This window comes from Acanthopagrus latus, chromosome 22, assembly GCF_904848185.1.
Source record: "Acanthopagrus latus isolate v.2019 chromosome 22, fAcaLat1.1, whole genome shotgun sequence".
In the NCBI taxonomy this organism is placed as follows: Eukaryota; Metazoa; Chordata; class Actinopteri; order Spariformes; family Sparidae; genus Acanthopagrus; species Acanthopagrus latus.
In genome coordinates, this window is record NC_051060.1 from 17,634,318 (window position 1) to 17,644,910 (window position 10,593).

General features: G+C 39.9%; 1 protein-coding gene across 3 annotated transcripts in view; it reads left to right on the forward strand.

Annotated features, from left to right (window-relative positions):
* The window catches only part of si:dkey-71h2.2 (low density lipoprotein receptor adapter protein 1), a 94,056-nt gene extending 83,547 nt beyond the window's left edge, over nucleotides 1–10,509 (forward strand). Inside the window, exon 8 of one of the 3 annotated variants that reach the window (XM_037087343.1) lies at nucleotides 9,807–10,509. In XM_037087343.1, the coding sequence (XP_036943238.1) occupies nucleotides 9,807–9,902 (96 nt within the window). In that variant the 3' untranslated portion in view covers nucleotides 9,903–10,509. The remainder of the gene's footprint in view (nucleotides 1–9,806) is intronic. The other 2 variants (XM_037087339.1, XM_037087340.1) reach the window with 2 other exon arrangements.
* The last annotated feature ends 84 nt before the right edge of the window (nucleotides 10,510–10,593 follow it).

Below are 10,593 nucleotides of genomic sequence, written 5' to 3' on the forward strand. Positions count from 1 at the left end.
CCGCTCTACTTTGCTCCCCAAACTAGCACTGAAAGGTGTGCTGTATTTAACTCTTGCCCTCTGTCTGCTCCACACAGCAGCAGCAGATCGACGCCACCTCTCACCCGTCATACACCGCGCGGCCCCTCGGCCCCTTCCCCACGTCTTATCAGGGGAGATGCATCACGTTGATAAGCTGAGTGCATTGCCTCATGGGACAAGCTTTCCATGGCAGATCGCTTGTCTTACGCAGGGGATCTGCCCGCACACACTGCAGTTTGCGAGGGAGGCATCAGATATGTGGGAGACTAATTATCGAATAGGCTTCTAGTTATGAATCAGAGGATGAGTGCATGTCGAAATATGAGTTTATATCCACAGCAAAAGAGCAAAAATAACTCCTGTTTGCCCACCTCCCCCTCCCAAAACTTTCCTTCCTTTTCTGTTCAATGAACCGCTCAAAGCATTTTGTGGTCGAGTAAAGATTGTCCCCCTCACACACACACACACACACTTCTAAGGTGTTGCCATGGTTTCTGTGTGCTCATCAGTCTTTTATGAGCCAGGGCGGACATGATGTAGACACAGTAAAGGGTGCAACATGTAAGAATTTTAAGTTAAAACATTCAAAAATTAACGAGTGTGAAGAAATCACAGTTTTGACCTAATGTCAGTGACATCTGTGTCACGTATTGCAAAGATATCCGCTGAAGTTGGCATGCTAACCAGCTAGCCCCACTTCACTTTGTGCTTCAAGGGGTGATAGTCTGATTGTAAACTACAGCAACAGCCCCCGGTGCTCCGAGCTCCCAGTCCGGGCAGAGTCAGCTAATATGACTGCTAGCTGCACGGTCAACTGAGCTTATAAGCTAACAGCAGCTACTGTTAGTAGCCGTTAGGGGTTCATTTGATGATATGCTGCCCCCTATTTGTTTTTAATGTGAAGGACAAGTGGACAATTTTTACATATTGCACCTTTAATGAGGTTATATTGTGCACATTTTCAGGTTTATACTTTTATTTAGGAGTCCTAGTAGACTAATAATAATGAATAAATATAGCTACAGAGTGAGACATCTTTCCTCTGTTCAGTCTCTGGTGAGAGTTGCACATCTGCATTACTTAACGGGCAGGATGTAGCCAATCAGAGGCAGAGTATGACAGATCATGGCGAGCAAGGTAGTGTGATCCAAAATAACGCTGGTACAGCAGTATGTCTGCTGACTGACTGGAGTGTATATATTTTATCATACATTTCTGAAAACACATATTTATATAATGCCTGTTACATAGTGACACGCATAAGTTACGGAAGTAAAGGCTCAAATCAAAACCAGGCGCTTCAGCCACAGTGTTTTCTGTGGGAGAGAGTGACTCTGCCATTGTTTTTTTCACCTTGCAGACCTTTTACATGCACAACAATGCAACATAGCACAGCATAGGAAAGGCAAAAACTCAAAGCATAATATGACCTCTTTAAGTTAGGTATTAGATTTTGGAGTTTCCATGACAGCTGACTGTTTGTAGCTGACATTTCTGTGGCATTTAGCTCAATAAGAAGCTTTCATTCTTACACAACAGAGGCAGTGAAACGTGGGTTTGTTGTGGTGAGCGCTAACTGCACTGACTGTGTTTTTTTCCACCGAGACGCAAAGTCAGTATATAACAGAGGCTCAGTTGTGAAATTGAGATTCTGCTGAACTATTTTATTTTCAACTTGTGTATCAAACTTTATTTCCCTCCAGCTATGTATTGAGCTCATCTGTGCAAAAATCAAATCGGATTTTCCTCTTCCGGTTTCAGTGCTTTCAGTCAGTTACACAGTAACTTACTGCAAAATAATTGGCGGTTTTAATCCCGAGTGTGATACTTAGTATCAGGATGAAATGATTTTGCAGTCATGTGTGATTTGTGAACGAGGAGCTTAATTCTAACTACACTCTTTCCAGTAAATTATGACTTCAAGAGGACAGAGAGAGTTGTTGGCTCAACACACAGCACTATTCCCCAGGCTCTACTATGCAGGGGATTTATATTCTTTGCCCCTACCAAAAAAAAAAAAAATCCTCTTGCAGTCCCTTTCAAGTGCAGTAAGATGTTAGGCATTCTTGGATCCCACATTAAAGAGAAAATACCTCAGAATGATGTAGTGCTAGCCCTGCAGACTTTAGCAGTAACACGAGCCAGAATTATGGGAAAGTCTTGGCAGCATTACTGGCTTCCCCTTTCTTTCATTGGTTCATGTGTGAAGTAGTAAGTATTAAAGGGCATGAATCTGTCGCAACAGCAAGTTTCTGACTTTCTGGAATACAACATGGTTTAAAATGTATTAGATAAGTTGGTATCAATCCTCTCGGGCTCAAAGAAAAAAACAGCAAAGTCAGCACAGAGCATCTGCTTCTGTGAATTGAGGCAACAGACTCTTAATTTTAGATAATTCCATATGAATCAACAAGCACAGAAAATCAGGAGCAAGGAGGAAAGAACATCTTTGTGTACATATTTTTCTGCCATGAGATGACTTTCTCTGCAGTTACACCAGAGTCCACTTTGGATAAAATGCAGTCAGTGAAGGCAACAGTCAAATGTTGTCATCATAGCTGCTATGGTCAACAGAAGTAAGAGCGAATTTGAGGGCTCAATATTATTCCAAGTTTTCAGAAAATCCTTTGAAAGTAACTAAGAGAGGAAAATACAAACAAAAAAGGAAAATACAATGGGGATGTTATTGCAGCGTTAAAGAGCACGTTGGGCAGGAACAAAAGTTTCAGTCACACTAGAAAGTGTGCGATAAGGAACAAAATGAACAGCTTAAAACGGAACTGAAACTATCTATACAAGCTGCACTCAAGCTTATGGCTTTTTAATTTTGCATAGGAGCACTCAACATGTGTCACTTCTGCTTCGTTCTAATTTTGGACTGAGTTGTTTGTTTTCAACATAATTGCTTGACTGCACTGGTGGCCTCTGTTGCCCAGCTGCATGACAGAGAGCGGTCTTTTATTTTGTGTGTAGCCTGGGTGAAACACTGAGTCCAGCGAAATGAATTCAAGCTCTGTGCACAGTTTACCATAATGGATGGACGTTCACCCTCGGTGTGGGGAGCACCATTTATGACTGATGACCTGTGTGATACTGTGTGAGGAAACACGTACGCTCCCGCAGGTTCTGGATTATTGAAACAGATGATTTCTTTCTAAGCGACTGGCAGTGACAGAGTGTGGTTATATATGATTTAAAATCAAGACATTCAGGGCTGGACTGGCTGTAGCGCTGACAAAATTTGCACCAAAGGTTTTGCTGACTCAGAATAGAAAACGCAGTCAGATGCCAACTTCCTGTCTTCTCAGAAAATGTTGTGTTGTGCATGAAGTGTCAACATATATCTTGTTTGCAGTCCAGTAGCTATTATAAATTCAAATGACCATTTTACTTACCTACTTCTCTGCAAACCACGGATGCGATCAAATTTGTATGTGTCATATGTATCATTTAATATATCTAGAACATGTCTTATATCACATCCTCACCAGAAATAACAACCATAAAGGTCTTCTGTGAAAGCAGCTTACTACAACCCATACGTAATGTTATATTTAATGTTAGGTGGCGACCTCTTGTGGCCATAGTAACTATTACGTCTGCAAAGGAGGAAGTCAGGTGAAGTAGTATGAAGAAAGATTCAAGGACATAATTATGCACATAACATACATGCATATGCACTAGGTATTTGTAACTTTAGTTATCACAAAGTTTTCCTAAATCCTAACCAAGTAGATTAGCTCATTTAACGAAACTGGGAGCATACGACGAAGGACCCAACAGTCATGCAATTTTTTGGCTCACTGGCAATCAACCTTGTCGTTTAGGTATGAGGATGTGTTGGTCTTGCTACCTGTGCATGATCTAACTTTTGTGTGGGGAGGCAGACAGCGGTGGAAGATGGCTGCCACACAAGAGACCTTTGTTGTGCGCAATTTCTCTCTGTGTTTGTGGTGATTGAACTAGGTAAGACAGGAGATGATCTTTCCCTAACCTTTAACCGAGTGGTATTTGTGCCTTAACCTCACCAAATCATAAACACATCCATGTTATTAACATACTACTGGAAATTGAACCTAAAGAAATGTTAGGTTTGCAGGGACGTACTTTGCTAACATTTAATCTGGTGATTGGGTTACTCGTTTTTTTTCTATCATGATCCAAAGCCAGTTATTGTGCTGTATGACTGAGAGGGTATTTAATTAGATCCTCAAATGTTTAGCTTTTATTTCCTCTATGGGAGTGGTTCCCCACCTCTTTTGTCTGACACGTCCCCTCAGCTTTATCAGATGAACTCAGGTGCCCCTTCATGGACACCATCTGTGTGGAAACATGTTTGGGCACGGTCCTTTTTCCGCTTTACATTAGGGAATGTGTCACCTTCACCTCGCTGGACTGTTGCGATTATGCTCAAACTTTTTAACACAGAAATAATATAATGCAGGTGGCGTCTTAAAGAGCTTGTTTTTAATGAATAAATTAAGCAGGTAAAAGTGCTGAGGACCTTTTTAAATGACAAAAGGTCACCTTCATACCTCTTCCGGGTTCTGAACCCCATTCACCCCTTCTCTGCACTCAGTCATTGTCTAATTTGAAAAGTTCTGAATAAGATCTCGCAGGGACGGAGTTAAAAACACCAAAAATAACTTCACCTGACAGGAGGAAAGACTCAAAATGTTAATTGCTTGGTGTTCAGCGCCCAGTAAAAGAACTTTATAAGTAATGAAAAGGCGGTAAGATGGCAGGGATTTAATAAGTGACTGCAGACAGAGACTGTTTATAGTTCATTTTGTCCATCCTCCTGATGACTCTCAGGTACTTAAAGTCTAAGTTTAGAAACTGGATGACAGTTTCCAAGTCTTAAGAGTTTTGCGGCTTGGGATAAAGCAGTTGGTCAGTCAACATTACATAATATAGCAAGATGGGATAAAAGCAGCATGTAAACAACTGATGATGTACTACAAATATCTCACATTAAAGAAAAATGTTAATGCAAATGACAAAAAGCCTCTACTCGTACATTATTTTTCATCCTTTTGTGGTGAACGTATACATTTTTTTTCCTTGAAAGAATGGTGGAAGAGACAGCCGTCCAAGGTCAAAGTCACATATATGAATAATTACGTTGACGTTTGTTGCACAGACCACCGGGAGGAAAGAGATGGTGACAGCAGGGATCTTAAAGTGAGGCAGGAGCGCAGCGCTGCATACTGATCAGGGATGATGAGCTGTCTCATTGGTGAGCTAACAAAAGGCTCAAATGTCCCTGACACAAGATGTCATGTGTGGCATAAGTCCGTGAGATGTAAGTGTAATGAACCTTAGTGTCCAGTGAAATGTTTTATGTGATTGTATTGAGTTAATTTAGCTGAGAGAAGCCAAAATTCATTAACTCGTCTGATTCTTCATTAGTGGCCATTTTCTTAAAACTAATCCGATCATTTCGTCCTTTAACTCTTCACGGCGGCGACAGAAGGTCTACGAGAACAATTAATGGTCACATTTCAGTTCACATTGCGTAGGCCAGCAGTATCCTTCAGTACTTTTTACTGCACCAGTGCACATATAATTAAATTTCCCTGTAGTTACCGGTGCCCTTGACTCATCATTGAGCCTCAACCACGGTGGTCAATCACTAGATATGTTTGTGGGGGTTGGTGGGGTTCTTCCTACCTCACGGCTGTAAGGTTTCCTCCAGTAAATGAACTGACAGGGACTCATATATCAACAGAAAATATCAATCTAGCAGATGGTTCCCTAAACCCTTCCCAATCAGCTTGAGGAAAGGAAACAGGCCCTCTGTAAATTGTGCTCCCGTGTGCAGATTGCTTTTGTATTGGCTTCATCTAAGAAAATTCCATTAGCAAGAATGGCCTCCGCATGAGACTTAATATTGGTCAGAAAAAAGGAGAATATAATCAGCTTCCTGTATAGATCAATACAACACAAGCCATAAACATTTCGCTCTTCTTCTGTTTTGTCTTCATTGTTCTTTTGTTTTATGTTCAGCCCTTAAGTGCCCAAGACTGACCAGAGAGAGAGAGAGAGAGAGAGAGAGAGAGAGAGAGAGAGAGAGAGAGAGATTTCTGCTCCTGGTAATGAGGATGTATTAACATGCACATGAAACTGTTGGGGGTGGACAGTAGTTATAACAATGATTTGGCAAATGTGTATTGTACAAAAAGTTTCGCAAACTTGCAAATTGTGTTAGCGAACAGTTACCTATTTACACATCCAGCAGACACAGAGCTACGTTAGCTACGTTAGCTACTTTTGGTAGTCATCTTTCCATCTTTCCTTTTCGGTAGTCATCTTTCCATTTAAATGATAAATACACCAAAAGTCCAATGCACTTTCTTTTAAGCGCTTTCTTTGGTCTCCACCAACTCCTTACCAGGAAAGACATGTTTCTCGACTTGCTACAGGGTTTTCTCACTTTACCCGCTAACTTTGCCCGTCAGGTATTTGGAGTTGGATAGTCTGCACACTCTGCCTTGATCAGAGCCTTTAGCAGAAAAAGCTTTTGCGCCTGAAAATACTGATGAACGTACTTCAATATATGAAATTGTTTTGATCACGGTAGTAAATTCAGAGTTTATTTGCAGTGCTAGATTACTTTGCTGTATGTTGGTCGGTAGCTAGCATGCAAAAGCATGCACTGAGGGTGTGGTTGCCTGCCTGTTTGAATCTAGCTGAGCCTCACAGTAAACTCCTACTGTGTAATGTTGCATTTATGAAGTGAAGCTCCGGTTCCAGTTCAAGTCCAGTTGAACATAAACGCTCTACAATGTGCAGCTCCCCGCTGCAGTCAGGTTGATAAACAGGAGTAATGGCAAATCCTATATAAAATGTGATTTCTAGGCTCTCGTCCTTCAGATCAGAGCAAAACCCAGTGCTGACTTTGGGTGTTTACTCCTCCATACAAATTGGCGCTGCACCTGACTCTCTCCTCCAGAGATCGGATCTGAGCAGATGCTTTTGACTGTTTATTGATTTTATATAAAAAAAAATAAAGCTTTATTATACAGAAGCCCATGAAATAACATATTTTTTACAGAGTGGGTGACAACAGTTATTTGTTTTGCCCTTTTTTCCCCTCAAACACAGAAAACAGATTCATGAATTGACTGTTTAATTGAGCATCTAAATCTATGAATCATGTGAAACTTAGTTTTACCAAGCCAGTCAGCTTCCCTCTCCAAACTCTGCAATCTCTGCTCTCGGCGTATCTATGGTGCAATTGCTCGTTTTTGCAAAATGCCTTGTAGACTTTTTTTCTGTCATTTTCTTTTTCAAGAGCCCTCACATCTACTGGAACAAACACTCTTGATTGATGGACTCCATTAATTTAATGACATCAAAGCCCAGGCGAGAAAACATGTTTATGAGCAGCATAATCTCGATTGACCGCCGCTGTAAAACAGCAACATTATTGGAAGATGAAAGGACAGCTCTTTTCATCTGGGGTGATCTCCTCTTTTTATTTATTTATTTATTTATTTTGTCATCCCAGAGGACAGCGCAGGGTTATCCTCACAAGATGCTAATGATGTGTTGCCTTCTGCGGGGATCAGTCATCAATCTGTGTGCGAGCCGCCGTTTCCCGTCATTATTCCTGGAAGGCGGCAGTGATGAACAGAAGGAGGGGAGAGGGCGATTAGGCCTCTCAACCTTTACCCCACATGTCTTGTCATCTCGTGTTAACATCACGGCTCTTTTTTGAAGGTGAGGCTGCTTATCAATCACGCTGCAGCGCGAGACTTAATGGTAGTTGTCTCCATTTATCAGCTGACAGACTGATGCTGTTATGATCTGAGCCTGTGGGGAGAGCTACTGAAAACTGTGAGCACACATTAGCTGCATCGTGTAACATCAAAGGGATCTTTCACTGGATAAATATATACGAGTTATTAACACTTTAATTGGTCCTTGTAATAAGTATTAATTAATAGGTGGTTAGGCCTTTATAATTTCATTGAAGATGAATCTTAACATCATTATCTGTTAATAAGAGACATGAGTGTTAATAATAGCATCATGACACTTTAGGTTGTTTCATTATAGACCATTTTAAGTGACTAATAAATAGTTTATAGACTAAGAAAAAGAAATAGAAATGAACTAAGTGAACCTATATCATCATTAAACCTTTAGTAACCTTTATTACTTACTTCATTAAGATGAATTCATACGTTATTATGCATTTATGAGCAGTTAAGGACACAATTATTAACAGTTATGTTTTTTGAAGATACTGGATCTAAACCAAGAACAATGCATGGTTAGGGTAATAGATGCTTTATTATTTACTCGATACTAGTTAACTATGCTTTTTGCACCTACCACATCAATGCCAGGGGCAAACAGCAGGATTGGCAAAAGAAAATACATACATTAATAAAATTGTGATAGACAGACAGACAGACACCACACACACACACACACACACACACACACAAATCACTTTCAGATGCTTGTGAATGCAAAGTAAGGCAGACATTTAGACAGATAAAGCCCAGATGAATACAAATAACCATGATAACATCAGTGCGTGACTAGGTCTAGTAGTTGGCGGCCACGGCTGTAATGACTCAGACCACCATGCAGGAAAGGATATGTGTGGTTGCACACAGTTGGGTTGTGATGCTAGCTGTGATAAAATCACAATAAATTGTCATTCACCAACTCTATCTTCGTTTCCTGCCATTAAACGGCACAAAATGCCCCAAAAAATAGGTTAGAAAAAATAAATAGAATAAAAGACAATATTGCCCCTGCGGTATTATATAATTTTAAGTATCTTTTATGGATTGTTTTGCATGACATACTTGTATGTATCATTCCAGTTATCAGCAGAGTAACATTGTAAAACTGTGTGACATTGACCTCTGCAGGAGGACAAGAGTATAGCACTGATTGTTGCACTTTTTCCTCTTTCAGTTTTCTGCATTTGAAATGTCAAACTTTTCTTCACGGGCATGTGAACATATATGTTTTGTGATTCGTATTGTTAGGTAAGGAAACAGAGCCCCATGACTTTTGGAAAATCGTTCATTTCCATAATTGCTGGGTGTAAACATCTTAGACACCACAGGCAGTAAAAAGAGTCTAAAATGCCATTAAACTGTCTTTGCTTGCATCATAAGAAATATTGCCGTTACACAGATTGCCAACATGGCACCTGATGCTGGGATAAATTAAATTTAGTTAATGCTGATGATGCTGTTGATGAAAGTCTCTGCTATTGTTGTGAGATGGAAAGTCTCCAAAATCTACATATATCTCTTTATAAAAAAAAAAAAAAAAAGCCCTGAGCTCATTCATAATTAAACCTCTTCAATCACTACTGCAGGCTGTTTTGATGATACAACAGGAAAAATGGCCAGTGGCACATAAACATGAAGTCACTTATTACACTCAAAGTTTGCTACTCGACATGTGCATGGGTGTGATGATTGATGAATGATATTATCATAGAAATATTCTAAATTCTAAATGTTAATGCAGTTTTAGTTTGTTTCTGTTATCTTTTTCACATTCTTGTGTTTTATGAAAGTCAAAGCGTCTCTCACAGTTTGAATTCAGCGGCGCTCTATTGACCATCGCAGAGAAACACACGTCCCTCAGAATGTCTCTCAACCACCAAACACCAAAACGATATATATATATTTTTTTTTTTTCAAAAAATGTGAAGTCCTCAACCTGTCTTGGCGTGTGTGGGGGCGATCGAGCTGTGTGGCATTTGAGGAATGCTGACTCACACTTCCTGTTTCCTGTCCATTCAGGAAGCAGCAGGGTTTAACCCCTGGCTGCCGCGGCCGTTCCACTTTCTTATCTCGAGGTTGAAGATTACTCTCCGGGACCCCCTGGGATGGTTATAGTTAAACGATCAAAAACAGTGTAATTTAGTAGAGGTCGGTGGCGTTTGAGGGCTTCCTGTAGGTTGCTGTTGTGTAACTTTTATTTTGTAAAGATAGTACTTTATCTTTTTGTCGTCAGCACTCAACGCTCTCACATTTTCCTCTACTTACTACTAACTGAAATTACATTTGAATTGTGTAGCTGCATGCTTTATTATTACAATTATTAGTAGTATTTTACCCTTGTTTATGAATGTACCACATCAAGTTCTTTATATCGCCGTGTTTGTTTCTTTCATTGTCTGTCCCCATGTATTTTCATCTCCGTTACGATCATCTGTAAACTCAGTACTGTTTTTATTTTTCACCCATAATTAAAAACAAATAACACTTAAAATCTCAGACTTTTATTTGGCGTTTAAAGGTGACTTTGTGATTATCATGTTTGTATGGGCCTTCGTGTCCCACCTTATTCTCGCTTCATTCAGAGTGCCGATGTCTGTTTAATGTCAAGTGCTAATAAAATCCCTCTCCTTGTAAAGTTTTATGTGAAGCACATTAAGTAGTTCAGCTTCTCATTGAATTGATTTACGTTTAACAACAAATACTCCAATCATTATTACAACAGCAACATATAAACGACAATCTTGATTCAGAATGTGTGTAAAGAAACCAGTTGGAATTAAATATAAGAGCAAACCAAACTTATAAA